Below are 20,152 nucleotides of genomic sequence, written 5' to 3'. Positions count from 1 at the left end.
GGTCCTGCGCTTGGGCCACAACAACCCCCTGCAGCGTGACAGGCTGGGGGAGGAGTGGCTGGAAACTGCCCAGCGGAAAGGGACCTGGGCATGGTGGACAACAGCAACTGAGTATGAGCCAGCAGCGTGCCCAGGTGGCCAAGAAAGCCAACGGCACCTGAGCTGATATCAGCAATAGTGTGGCCAGCAGAAGTAGGAAAATGATTGTCCCACTGCGCCTCGAATCCTGTGTCCAGTTTTGGGCCCCTCACTGCAAGAAGGACATTGAGGTGTTGAAGTGTGTCCAAAGAAGGACAATGAAGCTGGTGCAAGTCCTCTGAGAAGTGGCTGAGGGAACTGGGGTCATTTAACAGCCTGGCAAAAAGGAGGCTCAGGGGAGACCTTCGTGCTCTCTACAACTCCCTGAGAGGAGATGGGGGTCTCCCAGGTAACAAGCGATAGGAGAAGAGGAAATGTTCTCAAGTTCTCTAGGGAAGGTTTGGGTTGGGCAGTAGGAACAATTTCTTCGCCGTTGGGGTTGTGAAGGCCCAGCACAGGCTGCCCAGGGTGGTGGTGGAGTCCCCGTCCCTGGAGGAGTTTGAAAGACGTGTAGACGTGGCGCTGATGGATGTGGATGCGTGGTGGCTTGGCAGTGCTGGGTTAATGGTTGAACTCGATGATCTTAAAGGTCTTTTCCAACCAGAACGATTCTATGATTCTCTGATTCTATTTGAATTAAATTGACTTCTTTCTTATGCGCTCAGTGTAAGCACTGCCTCAGGATGGAGCTGTGGCATAGACCCCAGTTTGGTGAACCTACGCACCTGGCAGTGTGGCCAATTTTTTAGGCTGACTCTGTGAGTGTATGTTTGGTTTGGGGGAAGACATGTCAACAGTAGAAAGGTAAGAAAATGCCTACCGCAATTTCTTGTTTCTTTTGGTTCCAACCGTCTGATGGGTCCTCAGAGACAAGTACAGACCAGGAGCATGTAGGTGATGACTGACCAGCCAGAATTTCACGTTCGTCGATGTGAAATCCTGAATCCACCTGTTGCTTTGGGGGTGGATTATGACCACGTTGTTTGTTCCACTTGTTTCCAGCTGGAAGACGTTTGTTGCAGCCTACTTCTGTTTGAAGCGTGGTCTGTTCTGGTCTATATAGTACTGCTGTATCTTAAATATTACGCCATCCTCTCTGAAAACACTCAAGATACCTGTGGGTATTTGGGGAGGGCAGAGAGGGAAGCATTTGAAAACCATTATGTTGTGTCTGCTCTAGAAAGACGATGGTCCCCAGGAAGTTTTCAGCGGTGTTTCTTTCTTGTAGGATCTCTTTAGTTAGCAACCAGAAAGAAATCAGTGCATTCCTTACGGTATTCTCAAAGCCAAGTGTTGCCTAGTGCAGCACCCGTCCATCACTGGAATAACTTTACAAAGTTCAAATAAAAACCTCAAATTAGTGTGTTTATAATCTAGGATTGGAGGTGAGGTAGCCGAAACTTATGTACTTGTTCCGTTCAGGACTTGGCCCTGAGAGATCTCAGCTTTCGCTGCGTGGAGGTATTCTGACAACTCTAAACAGTTGTGATGAAGTTGCTGTTTTCTTAATGAATTCAGTTGTCCAGAGTTTTGTATCTTGGCAGTTTTAATTCTGGCCTAAAGCTGATGGTGCTGATGGCATGGTTTCCTTTGAAGGGGAGGAGCTGTGAGGATCTTGCCATGAGTGCATTCGCCATGACTCTGTTTTGTTGTCAGGCTCTGTGTCATCTCTTCTTGCTGAAGGAGTGTTCTGGATGGCCCTTCAAACTTCTGGTCACAGCTTCTTCAGAAAAAAAATCATAGGAAGGCTGGAGTGACAAGGTACCTCCATACAGCCAGACTACTCACTCCGAGGCGTTGTCTTGACTGTACCTGACAGCACAGTAGTATCGCTATGGCCTCCTTGAAACCTTCAGGAAAACCTCCTGACAGCGCAGTAATGTAGCTACGGCCTCCTTGAAACCTTCTGGTGAATCTCCTGTAGAGGAGTCTCCACAAGATCCATCGACAGCTTCTTCCAGCTCCTTCCTTTCTCTAGTAATGAACAAGTTTTCCTAGTTGTGCTTGAGATGGTTGTTGTAGACAGTTAAAGGGTTTTTTCCTCTGCCTTTCCCAGCGAACGTGGCAAGAGCATTTGCTGTCTCTTTCCAGAGGAGCTCCCTATGCATCAGAAGACTGAGTTGTCCCACAGTCATCTCTCTCAGACTAAAGAAGCCCAGCTCCTTTGGCTTTTCAGTAAAGATCCTATTTTCTGAACACTTGAGCACTTTGCACTCCCTTGGACTTGCTCCGCTGTCTAAATTCTCCCAGCACTGGCCTGGTGCTGGGTCCAGCCCTGCTTAGGAAAACCTCTGCTCCTTTCCCTTCCCTTTTGGCGTTCTTCATAGTAGGTCTCAGGAAGGGAGTTGCGTGCTTTGTGCAACTGCTGTCTTTTGCGGCTCACTGCGGTCCCCAAATATTATTCGTCCCCTACGTGTATTTAATTTGTCCTTCTTAAAACCAGCACTTCCTCATCTTGTAGAAACATTCTGAAATAAGTTCTTCAAGATTGCTTTTGTCCTTGTAAACTTGTCTACAGCCCCTTCCAGGTGCGTGTCAAATTTCACAACGTTCCAACTTACTGATAAAGGTACTCGGTAGAACCGAGACCAAGAGAGGTCCCTGCCGAAAGTCACCTGAAATGCCCTCCCAGGGTGGCAGTGAGCTGTGACAACGGTAACTTCTTTGAGGATGACTGTAGTTAATCGCTTGTGGAGCCACTTTAGAGCTATTTATGGTCTAGGTTGTGTCTTAGGAGCTTGTTTGATGGAATGTGGGACAGTGACTGGAGCCCTACGCGTGCCAAGGTGCTTCTTCACCTGCTCAGCCAGGTATCTGTCAGAGATGATTAAATTAGCTCGATGTGCAATTTTGGCAAAACTGTGGGTGGATTTGAGGGCGCGTTTTTGTTATCGTTGGTGTTTAAACATTATCTTCTTATCCTCGGTGTGTGTTTACAAATTAACTGTTTGCTGATTTGTTCCAGAATGGTTTTAGGGTTTGAAGGTAGGTAGGCTCTGCCCGCCCCCGGTTTGTTTCCAGGAGCCCTGCCCTAAGTCATGTCGGTACGTTTGACTTGGGGGGGCTTGCCTTCCTGGCTCTTCTGCTGAGATCGGTTGTTGTGGATCTGGTAAGTATTCAGTTAGTGGGGCTTTTGGTGAAGGCTAGTGCAGAAGAAGCACTTTCACGCTGCGGGTGAACCGCTGCATTTGTTTTCCTTCCTCGCATGGTGGCCGATCTCTGTTGTTCTTCGTTGTCTTTGTATTTTTTAGGTATTTATCATTTTTTTCCTGTTGTATTTGATGTCTCTTTCTTTAGCTTTTGGCTTTTCTGATTTTACCTGTACATGTTTCTGCTGTTCCTGTATCCTTCGTCACATAACTGTGTTTCTGCTTTTTGCTGTGAATCTTTTCTAATTTTCCGCTCATTAGAGAACTTCGTGAACAGACATAATGGCCTGTGCTTTACGTCCTTTCTCTGAGTGCGAATTCCTTCGATTTGGCCTTTTTATGTTTTTTTTTTTTTCCTGAAGTCTTGTCCATTCTCTACTGTTGTCACATCTTAAAACTGAAAACTCATTTCACCTGTGATCGCTGTCACCCAGATTACCCTACCCTTCCAGTCCTCAGTCAGTTCTTCTCTACTAGTCAAGATGAAATCTGTAATCAATGTTCGTGGCTATTATAAAGCCAGAGATGTTCAGCGCTTGTTGTGACTGCTGCAGGCGGGAGGTAACGTCTCGGCAGCTCTCCACCCATGTCCGCTCCGCAGAGTGAAAAAGTGCTATCAAAGTCAAACCTAGGCCTTCATTTCAAATGCAGAGCGTTGTCTGAATTTCAAGGGAAACTGGTAAATGCGTTTCTGTTACCAGGTGTTGGCTTTCCAGATCATACCTCATACGTCTTTGGAAAGCTCAAGGTAAAAACTCGTATCATCAGTTAACTGGATTTTCATTAAATGTTTCTACCTTGGAAGCACAGGAAAGATGAGAATACGGATGGGGTTTAAATGGACGTTTCTGCCGCTCCAGCTTCTGGAGCGTAGAGGAGAAAACGCACGTGCTAAATGCATGTGTGCGCATACGCGTGTGTGTCTGCAGAATCCCCAGGTTCCGGTTCCTCTTCTGCAAGTCGCTTCACGCAAGACCACAGCATGGTCTTTTCAGTCTCTGTTTGATCCCTGTTTTATAACATTTTACCCCTGCTTTACAAGTGACGACAATTCTTGCCTTTATTGGAGAGAAGCCGCTGTGCTTACCAGTTTGGGAAGGATTTTGAAAGCCCACGGGGAGGTATTAGCACTTTGCGGGAATGGCGTTACTCACCCGCGCGCTGACGAGGGGTGACTGCACTGTGTGCTTTCACTCTGAGCGCTCTTATCAATGACACTGATTTTTTGGATGTGTTTTTCTGCACTCACAGTGGTTTAAGGAGGTGAGAATGTTGAAACTTGTTTGAATGGTGAAATTTGTTTGAGGTTTAAACTTGAATTTCATTTTCTTGTAGCAGGGCTTAGCTTTGGCAGTGCTGAGCTGTCACAATTCCCTTCGAAGCTGAGGGTTGCTTTCGGTGCTTAACACGTCTTACAGTTAAAATACAAATTTCAGTTTCGTAGCTGGGTTTAAATGTCCCCAGAAAGCAGTGGAGTCCAGCGATGTGACGCTCAAAGTGTCACATTAGTGAGTGATAAATACACACAGAATGTGTGTCAGCAAAACTGCCCAGATATCAAAACTTCACAGAAATGCATTAAACTCCTTTTATATGTTTTTATTTCAAATTAATGCCTTCAGCAACAAGATGCCTCCCGAGATGTTAATTTAACAGACTGGATCCTTCATGGCCGTCCTGATCTGTTGGGTGCATAATGTGTTCAGTATCTCTTTTAATAAGTGCGTCTGTCTAGGCAGGAGGTTGGTTTGAATCTCAGCATGTGCCCGTTCCAGTTAGAGCAGACAGTACACGCTGGCTACTTTGTCTGCTTAGTAGTAGTAAACCGTGTGTGCACTTAAGGGAAGTTGGGTGGGAGAGAGAGAGAGAGTCTGAGGGCCAGAAAAGGACATAATGAAAGTATTAATTTGTAGATCAGGCTATCTGTGTTCTGTTGATACCGTAACAGGCTGTCAGGCAGACAAGGGAGGGGGTAGTGCAAGCAAGGGGCCTCACCCTTCTGAATGCCAGAGGCCTCGTACCCTCTGAAAGCAAGATTGGCTCTCTGGGGGCTTCTGGTTCTTTTTTTTAGTAAAAATATTTATATTTTATTGGTTTATGATATACGCCCGATTCCTCCTCTTGTCTGGGTGAAAACCATTCCGCGAAGGTGGTAGGAAGGGACCAGCAGTCAGATTGCAGAATACTGTTGTCCAGCAGCTGGGACACTGTGGCAGGGTGGTAACATCATTAATTTACTTTTCTGTTTTCTGTTTCCTTCCTTCTGCTTCCCCTGCAACACGCCGGACATTGCAGGTTTCTAAAGTCAACGGGATCACTCGAATGTCATCGCCGGGTGCAAACGCAGCCAGTGCCAAAAAGATGAGAGAAGTCAGACCTTCACCGTCCAAAACTGTGAAGTACACTGCAACAGTGACAAAGGGAACTGTCACATACACCAAAGCCAAGAGAGAACTGGTCAAGGAAACCAAACTAAATCACCACAAACCCAGTTCACCTGTCAACCACACAATCTCAGGGAAAATAGAAAGTAGCAATGCAAAAACCCGCAAACAGGTGCTATCCCTTGGAGCATCCAAGTCTAACAATACCGCTGTCAATGGTGTAAAAGTCAATGGCAAGTTGAACCAAAAGACATGCACTAAGGAGGTGGGGAGACAGTTAAGGGAGGGGCTGCGCAATTCGAAGAGGAGGCTGGAAGAGACGAATCACATAGACAAAATACAGTCGCCCACCAAGAGAATGAAAGGGGCCGTCAACTTGGCAGAAGCTGCCAGCAAAAAGGCAGCCGTAGAAAAGCCTTTGCTGAATGGACACCTTAGAAAGGAAGTGCCGGAGAAGAGTTTGGAAAGAAATAGGCCGAAAAGAGCCACTGCTGGAAAGAGTACGCCGGGGAAACAAGCACATGGCAAAACTGAAAATGCCTCCTGTGAAAATCGTTCTACCTCTCAAGCGGAGTCCTTGCACAAGCCACAAGACTCAATGGGAAAGCACGAAAAGGGCAGTAGTAAGTCTGGGTGGGGGATGCTGGGGGAGATTCCCATCCTTAGGCCCTCCACCAAGGAGTTTCATGACCCGCTGATATACATTGAGTCAGTCCGAGCTCAGGTAGAGAAGTATGGGATGTGCAGGGTGATTCCTCCTCCAGACTGGAGACCTGAGTGCAAGCTAAATGATGAAATGCGGTTTGTGACACAGATTCAGCACATACACAAGCTAGGCAGGCGCTGGGGACCCAACGTGCAGCGGCTGGCCTGTATCAAGAAGCACCTCAAATCTCAGGGCATTACCATGGACGAACTCCCACTCATAGGTAAGGGCTGTGCTTTCGTTGGCCTCTTGCTGCTGCTTGTCAGTGTCCGTGTACGACTTTTTGCTGCGTTTGCCTTTATGCTTAACCCAACCCCTGTTCAGTTACCGCTGCAGAGCTCTGCGTCCGTCGGTCAGGCACCACGCAGGTAGGTTGTCGGAGGGCTTTCCAGGAGGAGGTTTAGGGCATCGCTTTCCTCCTGCCAATTCTTTATTTTACCCAGGAAAAAAAGTGCTACGTGGGGTCTCAGTCTTCAGATTTCAGGACCTTCTCCTTTCCCTGCTGTTCGCTTTTGTAGGTAGTGCAACTGTGGATGTTGATAGCCTCTGTTTAAATGTTGCCTTGCAGTATTTTTTTGGACCTTTCCAAAGATGTTTTCCAAACAGGCTGCACTGCTGCCAAGCTTTAATACAGATTTTTTTTTCCCCCCTTCCTTTAAAAGTATTTAACCAAGGGGGAGAGAAAATATCTCAGAACTGACTTCTGTTTGGGTACTCAGACACTTAAAATCAGGAATTTGCAGTGACCTGCTGACATTTAACAACCATTAAGTGACAAGAATAGGCAGTAAAATGTGGTTGATTGCAAAATGGAGGTTTCATTATTTCTCCCAGCAGGTGTCTGCCAGGGCTAATGCCTGAGTGAGAATCACTTATTTAACAGAATTCTTGGTTTATGGTCTGCTGTCAGATATGACACGTGACAAAAATGTGACAATAGTTTGTAAACACATGACAAGGGCAGCATACAAATGAACTAGGGAATGAGCCGCCTCCATCTCTACTGCCTTTGCAGCCCTGACGTAGGAACAAACTCGTGTTTTTCATTTTTGTTAGCCCTTCCCTTTGGTTTTGAAGTGGTTTGAGTCGGAGCTTACAGGACCTGCATGTTGCCACTTGAGGCTAGAGTTTTGCCTTTGAGGCATTATCCGATCCGAGGCAGCTATCGGCGCTAGTTGGATGAAAGGACACGCTTTAAACTGTTTACAGTTCGTTCCTCCCCACCCCGCTTCCAGACCTTATTTTATATCACATATGGTGAGTGAGTGAAAAATGCCTAAAAGCACACAAAGAGATTGCAGAGTTGATGGCGAACCGATGCAGGGCTCCACGGAGAAACGGCAGAATTTGAGGAAGGGGAACGGGGGTTAGCGCTCTGCCGCAATCGCCGGGCAAGAATGTTCAAGGAAATCTGAAAATTAAAATCGCTCAAGCAGCGATAAGCGAACGTTTTGTATGCCTAATGTATGCAATGGTTGTATGCTAATAGTGAAGAATAATGATTAAATTTACACTGGCAAGAGAGAGGAGAAAATGTGCAAGACGGCTCGATTAACGCTCCTGGAACAATGTTAACTTTTTAATGAAAAACCTTAACTTGGCATTAGGATGGCATTACTGTTAATTATTTGTATTATTTAAGCACCTAAAAGCCTAATTAATAGGCAAGGATTCTATTCTGCTGGGTGCCATATTACCAGAGCAAACAGGGGTCGCTTATAAAATTTGCATCCTGTGTATCCTTCCTGCAATTAATTTTCTACCTATCTTGTGTTTAAATTTAAAATGGAGAAAAGAAGCTGGAGATCATTGGTGTACACAGATAAGAAATCTGTTGGTTCTAGCGGGAAAGATATAAAATAATCTCTGGTGATAAGTGCACACGTAGTTAAGTAGACGTGGATACATATCCTGCTTTCAGGGCCAAATCCCGTTTGCGCTGGAGGAAGGGGCAGTTATGCCAAGGGCTTGTGCAGTGCCAGCGTTTGGTATTAAACGCGTACCTGAAGATTTAAGATTTCATTTTTAAATGAGTAATGTAAAAATATTCCTAACAGTGAAATTAAGACAATAAATAAAAAAAAAGAAAAGTCAGATGCCGTTTCTGCCCAGGATGTGCCAGGTCTCCTATTCCAGCCGTTTTGCTCTAAGAGCTTAAATGGGGGTAAAACTACTTCCCCCCACCGCTGCCTCAGCCTTTCAAAGAACGTTTAAGCCACATGCTTAGGTCAATCCTGGAAAAATTCAGCCCGAGATATAAATGCTTCCAAAAGTTGTGACTCTGTGAAATGAAATTGTAACTGAGCTCGTTTTGTAAACCTGAGCTGTAGCTGGCCCTGCGGAGGGTCTGCCAGATGGGCAAGGCTCCGCGTGAACGATGCGCTGCTCGAGCTCAAATATTGTGGAGTGATGATGAGCGATCGTCCCATGATGCGGGAGAAAATCGCATTTCTTAAATAGCTCTTAAACAGTGTTGAAACTAGGTCCTTAAGCCGCCTGTGTGCTGCTTGTCCCGCTGGAGGACGTGTTGAACCTGGACAGCACTTCTTTCGAAAGTTAGGAGTGGGTTACTCAGCTTTGTGTAGGCCACCGTGTCTATGGGCACGGAAAGGCATCTTGAATTGTGCCTTTAGCTTATTAAAACACTACATAAACACTAGACCAAAAAAAGTCACAGCCTGAAATAGAGGCCAGCTTAAAAGTTATTCTGGGGGGAAGATTAAAACACTTGGGTGTTTGTTCCCCCCCGCTCCACGGTGTGTACCTTTTCTCAGATTCAATCCTTCCCCATTCTGATTAAAAAAAATAAAAGTTACCAAACTGGGTACATTTGGTGCCCCATGGCCCTGCTTCCACCCTTGTCATACACTCCTCAAAGATTTACCCTTGCTTGTGGTGGCAGCTAAAATCTTTTCCCCTCTTCTCACACCTTTTCCCAGCCCTGCCTCGGTCACGACCGTTGTCATCCCAAAAAGTCGGATGCGGGTTTACGCTGCTGAGCCTTCAGCGGCTGCAGCAGTGCATCCGACAGGAAATATTGACCATAATGCTTCTCTGTTGTGTAATGGTGTTTCTAAATGCTCTGAAATGGCTGCAACATAATGGGGTTTTTACTTTTCTTAAAGAGAAAGGAGAGACCATGTGGCAGCAGCAATGCTGGTGCGAGTTTGGTATTAATTCCTTTTTTCCTTCGGCAGCGCCCTGTTGAATTGTAGGTGGTCCTTGGCCCGTTCCTTCCTGCTTTCTACTGGTGATTTATTTCTGTGCTTTAAGAGGATTTATGATGTTTCTTTTATTGTTCCTCATCCATTTGGCTGCTTTTTATGCTGCAGTTTGTATAATCCTCCATTTTTATTTTTTGACTGGAGTGTGAAATGTGTTAAAACATACAAAACCATAATGGAGTATAAAATATGGATGGTCTCAAACTGGAAGAGTAACGTGCCTGGAACCTTTTTACACAGTTGCAGGCACTGACCCCAAACAACCCCCTGCCTCACTCGTCCTTTTGATCACCAGTCCACATCTTGACACTTGTTTTGCTTCTTCCTGGTATAAACCAGATATGGGACTGGTGGCGGGAGCGGGGAGGGGGGGAGTGCGTAGGCTGTTAAAGAGCTGGGCAACGCCCGACTCCCAGTCACTGGGTAATGACCGTGTCAGGAGATAGCTGGGGGTGCTCTCAGAGAAGGGGATGAAACTCGAGGAGGAGAGCTAATTTAAGCATAGGGAAGGCTGTGGCAAACAGCAAAATATGATCTGCTGGATGAACTAAGCCAGCAAAAGAGTGGCTAAAGACAGCGCCTGTCTTTAGCAGGAGATGTACGGGACAGGACAGTCCTGCTCAGTGACAGGAGCTGCACAGGTGGCACGTTCAGTATGTGCCATCCTGGCAGCGCGCTTGAAACGAGCTGTCCGCAGCTTTTCTAACCTGCTCCTGTGTTTCCCTTTCCCCTCCTCTGCTGCCTGGCCCGCACGGATCCCAGGAGGCTGCGAGCTTGACCTGGCCTGCTTCGTCCAGCTAATCAACGAGATGGGGGGGATGCAGCAAGTGACTGACCTCAAGAAATGGAACAAGCTGGCAGACATGCTGCGCATCCCCAAAACTGCACAGGACAGGCTGGCCAAGCTGCAAGAAGCCTACTGCCAGTACTTGCTCTCCTACGACTCCCTCTCCTCCGAGGAGCACAAGAAACTGGAGAAGGAGGTCTTGCTGGAAAAGGAAATCTTGGAGAAGAGGAAAGGACCTTTGGAGGGACATTCGGAGAATGCCTACAAGTTCCATTCCTTGCCCCGGTTTGAGCCCAAAAACGGGCTCATCAATGGTGTGGTTCACAAAAATGGCTTCCGCATGAGGGACATTCTGAGAATGCCTACAAGTTCTATTCCTTGCCCCGGTTTGAGTCCAAAAACGGGCTCATCAATGGTGTGGTTCACAAAAATGGCTTCCGCAACAAGTTAAAAGAGGTCGACGTCCCACTGAAGACAGGCAGGCGGCGGCTCTTCGCTCAGGAAAAGGAGACCACGAAGGAGGACGAGGAGGAGGAGGAGGGAGTCCTTAGCGACTTACACAAGTGTATATACAAGGTAATGAGGTGGGCTTTGCCGATTTTGACTTGCAGAACAGATGATGCTGTTGCCCAGGCACAAATCCAGTCGTCCGCGGGGAGCCGATGGGCTGCAGTGCCACCCCCGTAGCTATCACAGCTGGGTTTTACCCTGATCTCACGGGCTCTTGGGGGATGTCTGGAAAAGCCGGAAGGTGTTATTGTCGTAATGGGATGCACTGGGCTCTGCCCCCCTCCATCTCCTCATTCTGCCCAATTATCCTTGCAGACACAGTTCGTATTTTCGTTTTCTAGTGACATTTAAAGTAATGTTCTGCTTTCTTATTCCAAGTCTCTCGTGGAGCGCGCGTCACTAGAAATACTGCTACATTTAGAAAGGGCAAGCTGAAGTGCAAACTGTTTTCATCCCCGATGCCAGATTTTGCTCAGCTCTAACAGTCACGCGGACGCTTGGTCCTCTCTCAAGTACACCCGTGTACGAAGGAATGCTGACTCTTTCACTGTATTTTATTTGGCAGGCTCTGGAGACGGACTTGGCACTGCAGCTCACAGTGCAGTTTTGAGTTGCGTTGAATTGTGTGGCTGTGCTCTGAGAGAAACATGGCATTGAGTGTCGGTGCCCAGTAAAGGAATATGCTGTTCTCCTCCTTCCAATCTCGCTTCCATCACCAAGAAATGAAGCCAGATAGCCCAAAGCGGCTCATTGTTAAGCTATTTAGGGACCGTGTGAGCTCATGACTTGAGTTTTAAAAGCTTGCTTCAGGTTTCTTTTGCAGCCTGTTATGATTTGCCAGCCCGAAAATTCTTTTACTCGGGGTCGCCGGCTCCAATCCTGCCTTTGAAAAGCAATGTCTTTGCCATGCTGCTGTTGGAGAGAAGCTTAACTAAGGACAGCGGCATTTGTGAACAGCGAAGAGGCATTTCCGTGCTTAATATGCTGGTCTTAATGATGTTAAATGAAAAATTGGATAAAACTTAACCTGAATGTTGTAGGAACAACCTCAAACTTAGTGAGCAAGTGCCTCCATCATCTTTTCCAGTGTAAGTCCTGAGTTGAAGTTTCAAAGCTGCAGAGTAACTCAAAAAGCAAGATGGGATTTTGTGAGAAGTGTCCTAATCAGGCTTAGAAAATAAAAAAAGGCAAGTGAGCAGAACGCACCCTGAGCTGGCTGAGCCCCAGCCTTTACCCCAGCAGGCTGTGAGCTCCCAAATTGCCGTTGTTGCCCAAAAAGCACCAGCAGGACTGACAGCGTCAGACCCGTTGTTCAATGCCGAGGTCCGTAGGTGGAGGGCTGGAGGAGAACGGGGTAGTCATGCAGCCGTACTCCAGTTCAGGCCATGAAGTCTGTGCTTGACGAGGCCATTCCTTTAGGATTTTAGCCATTTCTGCAGTCAGCGCGGGCTTGAGCGGGAAGGTGTGTTTAGAAAGAGGCGTCCAGTCTTTGAGGAGCACTTACCGCCACGCTGCGTGTGAAGGTTAGAGTCAGCCTCCGCTGTGTTTGGCTGACTTTCTGCCGGGGCTGCCGGGTTCTTTCCAGCGTTGCTCCTTCCCAGCTGCAAGGCCTGCCGTGCTTTACGTGTGTGCTGCAGGCGGCCGTGCTCCCCTTCTTTACTGCGAACTCTGGCTTTTCCACCTGGCTGATCAAATGTCATCGTTTGTAAGTACGTGAAGTAAGCTGCTGTTTGCTTCAAGAAAGATCTGCTGCAACCTTTTCAGTCCTCTTTCCACAATTTCAGCTCTGAAAACATCATAAAAGTCTGTGCTGGAGCAGACTGAAACAGCACTTGTTTGCATACAGAACAAACTGAAGGCTGACTAGCAGACCCGAGTGAGGGATGTGCAGAAAAAGTCCCCAATGCACGTTCTGCCAGCCCTCCCATGAACCCGTCCCGGAAATGCTGTGCTGAGAGCTCTCTTCAGCGGGCGACCCAGCATTTTCCGACTCTACTTAACAGGATTCCCTCCTTCCCACCTGTGACTACTGTGAAATCTCTGTTTTCTGCTGATTTTTTTCTTTAATATTTTTAACGCTGGTGTTGCCGCATCCTTCTCAGGTGCGGTGGTGGTGATGATGCTCAGGGCTGGCTCGCTCAGCAGATGCAGAGGCTGTGGATAAGAATCAGGAGAGGAAATAGGAAATTTTATTCCTTAAATCTTTCTCTGTTGCACTGTCACAGCAACAGAGATTCCGCTCAGTTGCTTGAAGCTCCCAGGACGGTTGTTGAACTGCTGAGATGCTTCTGAGGGCATCGAAAAGGGTGTTTTACTCTTCAGCAATTAATTTTGTTTCTGGTTAAATTGCTCCATTACAGCATTCTATTTTCTGAGTTGGCATTAGGAGGTACTACAAAAAAATCGTAAAAAAATGAAACTAACAACAAAAATGGACAATAATAACCCCTCAACCATTTAAGTGGTGTTACAACTTTTGGGGGACTAAAAAAATACCAATTCTTGATAGGGGAAGAAATGGATACGTGCAATTTTAAAGGGTTAAACTGTTCAGGTTTTCCGCTTTCTTTTTTCTTGCTTGCTGCATGTATGGCAAACGGAAAGACACAGTTAATCTTGGGAGATTATTCTTATTTTTCCATGTAAGACAAGAGGAAGAGGTGAGGAACCGAACCGAGGAAGCTGCTGCAGAGCGAGTGGTCAGGTCTATGCTCAAGCCGCCGCTGGTGCGAGCGCTGCCTTTTATGAGAGGTTTTGTTGTAAAGGGCTGCCTCAATAACTGATTCATGAGGGCATTAAAAGATGAAGGAAATTGCTCGTTGTATGGCAGAGCATCCCACTCTGATGTTTATGGGACTCAGAGAGCCCCGGCCCCCAGGCATTTCACAAACTTTTTCGTTACAGCTAATTATGCTGCATTCAATTAAAGTGACAATGTTACAACGTAGGAGCATGGCCAAGTGATAGACTTGGCCTGTGGGGGAAAAGCTGCTTGTAGAGTTGTTTCTACTTTACTCCTGGGCATAGTTCTTACATAAATCGAACAGAAGAAAGACTGAAGTGGTCTGGTAGATTGGTTTCATAACTGAAAAACTAGAAAGGTAACAGTCCGAGTGATAAAACGTTCCTTCGCGTGGAGTCTGTAAACCTGTGGCTGCTCAGATGGGCAGCCAGGAGGTGGAGGAAGGAGCGGTGGCTCTGGCGAGGGGACAAAGGGATTTTCAATTTCACGTTTGCAGAGTGGCGCTCCCAAACCAGTATGGCCACAGCAGCTGGTGTGGTGGCTGCCAGCTCTGCGGGTTCAGAGCTTCCCAGGGTGTTCCTTCTGCCCTGAAGCAGAGAGGGCGGTAGGGGTATCCCGCTCTGGGTGTACTGGTGTGTCTGGCCTGAAAGGAGCAAACAGGCTCTCGTGCTCCTGCTGTCAAAGCCTTCAGAACGTGCTTCCCAGAGCAGCTGGTGTTACAGGTGCGTGTGGAAGCAGAAGACCAAGTCAGATCCTCCTCTCGTACAGTTCCGCAGCAGTGCCGAGAGAGAATGCGCTCATTTGGTGATTTTAGTGTGGTTTTCTTTTCTCAGCCTTGTAGTAACAGGTCCCGGTTCCTTGCATCTGAACTGCTTTCATCGGGCAACTTGGGCATACCCAGTTTTTGTAAGCAGGTGATTACGGTAATCTTGGTACACTCTGCTTTTTGTGACCTCTTCCCTCACACACAATACTAGCGTGATGCCGGACGTCTCTGTGAATTTCCAAAGTCGTCTTTACCTGTTTCACTGTATGTAAGAGCCACGTGGTCCTTTGAGCACGTAGTGGATTTGATTGTAAAATGCAGGTAGAGTTGCCTACTGGCTCTTGCAATGTGTCACGGAAAGCTGGGCCATTCCCTATCGGACAAGGTGGAGTACGTGGCCTTCCAGGAATGTTCAGTTGCCCTTTTAGAGGGTTGGTTTGGTGATTTGACGTGATTGAAGTTTCTGTACCTTTCGAGGTATTGTCCCTCAGATAAGAAATGAGCTTTAGACCCACGTGTGTTCTGGAGACACTGTCCTCTTCCCCCTTTTGTGTTCTGGGATTGAGCATGCAAGGAAAAGTGAGGCCGGGGGGAATGGAGGCACAATTTTTATTTTCACTTTTAATTTTATTTTCTTTTTCCACAGGGTAGGTCTGTTTCTTTAACGACCTTCTACCGAACAGCAAGAAACATCATGAACATGTGCTTCACAAAGGAGCCTACAGTAGCTGAAGTAGAGGTGAGGCTAGCACAGGGGGTGGTAAGAGTTTTTATTTCGGGGGCTGAGTTATGAGGATTTGGTATAGTTGACGTTCAGGCATTACCATAAGCAGTTTAAGGCTGTCTGGTGTGGGAGAAAAATAAAGGGTTAGACAGACATGGTCTGCTTCTTCCTTTTCAATTTTTTGGACGTTTCTAATAAAGGTGTTTGTGAACTGAGAAAGAAGTCTTAGTCTGTCGTGTGCTGAAGGACGGGAGCCAAGAGGATCTAAACTCTCTTCCCAACTCATTGTTATTTTTAAGTATTTCTGTTCTTATTTTTAAACAGTGTTTTATGTTGAATTATAGGGAGGTCATGAAAGCCCTGTAAATTTCTGGCGTTTACATTCTAATGAGAGACACTTTGTTCAGTGAATTTAAAAGGCGTTACTGCTTTCTCTTCCCACAGCAAGAGTACTGGCGGATAGTGGAACAGAAAGATTGCCACGTAGCAGTGCATTGTGGAAAAGTAGATACCAACACCCATGGGAGCGGCTTTCCCGTGGGAAAATCTGAACCATTTTCAAGGTAAGATCACCAAATCCACTCGCTTTGCCAGCAGCTTTGTGCTGGCTGCCTTGTGCTTTGTGGAGGTGGAGGCGCGAGGCCGGCAGGGCAGCGCGGCGCTGGGGACATCAGCAGTGGGAGCGTGCACTGACGCGTGTCTGCCTCTGTGTCACTCCTCTAACAGGCATGGATGGAACCTCACAGTCCTTCCTAATAATACAGGATCCATCCTGCGACATCTTGGTGCTGTGCCTGGTAAGCGAGGCTCTTTGCGGTGTTTCCAGCGGGTGTTAAGCGTCTTCTAAATGTGGCGGTGTAGTCAGCAAAGTCTCCTCTCTCTTTGTGGGCCCTCCGTTCACCAGTGGATGGGGTAGACACGCAGTTGTACGTAGCAGGTGGTATTGCAAGGACTGTAGCAGGCGGGCAGATAAAGAATTAATGACTAGTTGGGATCGTGTACCTGGGAGGAACCGGTCGTCCTTGCAGCACACGAGTTCTCTAAATGAATTTTCACGAGCGCTCCAGCTGCGTATGAGCCATTGGAATTTACTAGTAGAACTGTCAGCTGAAAGCGTAATTCAGTGCCTGTGCAGGTGGCGAGCCTCAACAGACCAGCTGGGAAACAGGATACCTGTTTGCAAGTACAGGACAACGTGAAGCAACCGCCCCTACTCAGTGGCGTTGAGCTTGGATTACAGGCGTTTGTACATGCTCGGAAGAACAAACATTTTTTTACAGCTATTAGAAAACAAATATGTTCAAGGGCACTGTAAGTGGCTGATAGATATTTTGTTATTGGAAAACACTGGCGTTGAGCTTGGATTACAGGCGTTTGTACATGCTCGGAAGAACAAACATTTTTTTACAGCTATTAGAAAACAAATATGTTCAAGGGCACTGTAAGTGGCTGATAGATATTTTGTTATTGGAAAACACTGAATTTGTTAAATTATTCTCTTGTGAATTATTCAGTATGGTAGGAAGAATTAAAACTTACGGGTCAGCTCGTGGGTAGAACAAGATTTTCAACTGAAGTGCCCTCTCAGGCTGTCTTTTGATTAGAAACCACAGTCAGTCAAAACTGTTTTCGATTTCTGTTTCAGGAGTGACAATTCCTTGGCTAAATATTGGCATGGTCTTTTCTACCTCATGCTGGTCTCGAGACCAAAATCACCTTCCATACATTGACTACTTACACACTGGTGCTGATTGCATTTGGTAGGTATTGCTGGTTGTATTCTCTTCCTGTTTGGCAGTGAACTGTTTCTGCTTGACAAAGGGTTTTCAGAAACAAAGTTTTCATGAGGTGGAAGCCATGTGAGAGCTAGTCAAGGCAGGGCTTTCCTTAGGCCGGCAGAGAGACGCTGGTCAGTTCGCTCTGCAGTGCCACTTACTTGTAAGTGATTGAGTCCGTGCCCTGGCTAATCCAACACTGCTCCCTTATTTTATGCAAAATACCTTGAACTCTCTATCTACCAGGTCTCTAGTATTTTCTGTCACAGAAATTTTTTTCATTACCATATGATAATCTTTAACACGATCACACACAATTATTCTAGTGTCTCAGTGTGGACATAACCAGTCACTTGCTGGCTACATTTAATATTTTGTACACACATTGTGCAAAGAGACTTAACGCTCCGCTTAAACGTGGGTTTGACCGTGGAGAGCCCTTCCTGAATTCAGTGCATACGTGAGCTCTGAACTCCCAGAGCCCTTGGTGCTCTGTTCGGTGTGTCAGGAGACCCCCTGTGCATTCAGGAGTCCCCACGGTGGCAGTGGCGGTGTCAGCTGCTCTTCATTCCCGTGCCAGTGTGTACCTGGTCATTACCTTGCACTCCCTCGTTCTTGGCTGCTGCTGATGTCAGGGGCGCAGACCCCGCTGCCATTGGGAGAGCACATGGCCCCCAAAAAAGGACTTGAAATCTTGGAGGGAACTGTTCAAGCAGGAGCTTCTCTCTCCAAATATTTTAAGCAGGGGTAAGGGTAAACGTTGGACTGTGCTGCAGGCCTGTGGGGTTGTCACTTTGTCATGGGCGTTTTGTGGCTCCGCTCCTCCTTCTATGCATCAGGATTCCGTAATCTTAGATAATAATACGCTATCAGGACTAGGTTGTCCTCAACCTTAGGTGGGTCTGTTTCTCTCTGTGACATCCATCTAGTCTTGAACGACAGTAAATTCCAAGCAGAAGGTGTTTGAGAAGCCCCTAATTAAGTTCTGAGGCCACTTCTCATACCACGCCTGCCAAACCATGTGCCTTTTGGGATTGAAGGGGCCTGAATGCAGCCAGCCATGGCTTCAGGCACTGCTTCCATGATACCAAAGCAGGCCACTGGGCACGGAAGCTCTCCTCTGTCTTGCACAGTCCACCCAGCATCCGGAAATCTTCTCTTCCAAGGACAGATCCCTGTGGTACTGAAATCAGAGGTGCTTCATTTAGCTGCAGATGGCTCAGGTCACTATCTCTCGGGTCGTACCTCCTGAAGAGTAAACAGGGGAGAACTCGATTTCCCTGCAGGGCAGAGGACGGTGACCTAACCTTGTTGCTCTGGAGGGTTCCACAGTGCCCATTAAGGAGGAGAAGAAAATCACGTTCTGCCCAAGACTCTCAGAAGTCTGTACTTCCCACTTTTGTAGGTACATCAAGAATTGCGGATGAGTGGAACGGCAGCATGTGGCACAGCTGCCCTCAGTCAGACAGTCCCACACGTTTCTGTGCCGCCCCTCCTTTTCACGCATCCCTCTCGTGCTTCTTCCCCGGCCCACCTTGAGAGGGTCTGCAAGCTTCAACCTTTCGGCTCTTCCAGCTGTATTTTCTGACTCTCAGAGGAAAGACAGGGCTCTGCTCTCTTCTGCATTTGAATTTAAAATGTTTTCATCACCATTTATAATCCGTTATTATAGTGTAACTACAGTAATACACTACGCACACGGAGCTGCTCTGAAGTTGTCACTGTTGTTGATTCTCATCAAGATGTTCTTCACCTCTCTCTAATCCTGGGATTTCCTGGCAAGGTCTGATCATTGTCAGTGTATATGTAAGGAGTCAGTCGATGTACGCTGGGTGACCGGCTCATCAGAGACCTTACTGTGGCTCCAGTTAGCTGTATGAGTAGGTGCTGTCATCTCTTCTGGCTGCCGGCTTGAAGATCAACACAGACAAAGTCATCATCAATACAGTAAGCAGCAGCAGGATGTTCAAATCAGAGCAAGTGCAGCTTCCTACAGGCTCACTGAGCAGCGTAACTGTGTGACGCACGCGGCATTAATATTAGCGTGTGTGCTAAGCAAGTATCCTGACAAGGTGTGTAAGGCCAGCAGAACGCTGTATGCAGCCGGTGGCGAGACTGGGTGAGTGACAAGAAAACTGCACCCTTTCCCCCAGATCTTTCCAGATTGCTTCTCTTCACTCGTTGGCAGGGTTGGAAACTGGCTCTGTGTGTGCCTGGAGTGGGGACAAATGGGCTCTAGGTTGAGGTCTCATTGCCTAAAGTGAACCGCTAAATCACGAGAAATCTGGAGATGCTTTTTCCTTGCCTGAGCATCACAAACACAGACAGTGTCACAGGTAACGCACAGCATGGCAGCAGCTCAAGCCAGCAGGTTTGGGAATCCCGCGTTTTGCACCGTGTTTCCCCCGCAGCCTGCATCGCTTCGGTCGCAGTGGCCAGGTAGCAGCTAGCAGATGCTGGGAACGGGTATCTTCTGGGTGGGACGTAAACCCATTACTCTTCTGGCAGGGCACAAACGAGAGGAGCAACTAATTGTCATCATAGTGCCTCCCTGCTTCCAGCAAAATAGCAGCTCTCTGGATGCGTGAGGCTCAGCCCTGAGTCTCCTGCATTATTTCGTGTCGCTTCGGCGTAGGGAAAACTGCTGGCCTGGAGCACAGAGGACAGCGGCTTCTCTGGCTTCTAAAGAAAGGAGGGTGCGCAACTCTGCACGTACCCATCAGAGTTTTAAATCTCTCCTGCTGCTTTGGCTGCTCCTCGCCAGGTCTGTCTTTTGTTGCAAGGGACGTGGGGTTTGTTTAGTTAGTGAGGGAGGAAGGTCTTAGGTTACTTAGTGTACTAACAGTACAGGTGATTTGTGGTTTCTTGATCGTTACAAACAGAAGTTGTTATTAAATAAAAAGATCCTTTGGTTGATGCACAGGTAATAAAGACAACCAGTGGTGATAAAACAACAACATGTATTGTCGCTTACAGGATGGAAGCTCCTGCCCATAGTTAGCTGTTTTGGTGCTGTTAAAGCGAACGTCATTCTGTTGCCAATTTCTCTGATTCGTCAGAGCACCCAGTTTCGCGCTGCTGTTTTGGGGACTTTGTGTCCTGGGGCATCTAGAGAACACCATCAGACTAGGGCTGAACAAAGAGCTTGCCGCAGATCCCCAGTGTTTCACCAAGAACTGTGCGGGCAAGGCCGTGTTTAATGTCTTTCTTTTAATCAATGTCCTGGTCTGAATTGCTGTTACTGCGTAGCTGTGGACCATCATTTACTCCACAGTAAATCTTTCTCTTTCTCTCTGCCAAAACAAC

General features: G+C 47.2%; 1 protein-coding gene across 1 annotated transcript in view; it reads left to right on the top strand.

The window, feature by feature from the left end:
* JARID2 (jumonji, AT rich interactive domain 2) overlaps positions 1-20,152 on the top strand; it is a 45,995-nt gene that overhangs the window by 13,690 nt on the left and 12,153 nt on the right. The window contains exons 3-10 of the mRNA XM_010139362.1: positions 5,523-6,540; positions 10,304-10,587; positions 10,686-10,904; positions 14,994-15,086; positions 15,516-15,634; positions 15,798-15,868; positions 16,717-16,831; positions 19,258-19,285. Coding sequence (XP_010137664.1) covers positions 5,523-6,540; positions 10,304-10,587; positions 10,686-10,904; positions 14,994-15,086; positions 15,516-15,634; positions 15,798-15,868; positions 16,717-16,831; positions 19,258-19,285 — 1,947 coding nt within the window. The remainder of the gene's footprint in view (positions 1-5,522; positions 6,541-10,303; positions 10,588-10,685; positions 10,905-14,993; positions 15,087-15,515; positions 15,635-15,797; positions 15,869-16,716; positions 16,832-19,257; positions 19,286-20,152) is intronic.

Source organism: Buceros rhinoceros, unplaced genomic scaffold (genome assembly GCF_000710305.1).
Source record: "Buceros rhinoceros silvestris isolate BGI_N320 unplaced genomic scaffold, ASM71030v1 scaffold15297, whole genome shotgun sequence".
NCBI classification, from domain to species: Eukaryota; Metazoa; Chordata; class Aves; order Bucerotiformes; family Bucerotidae; genus Buceros; species Buceros rhinoceros.
This window is presented reverse-complemented; position numbering and strand designations above follow the sequence as displayed.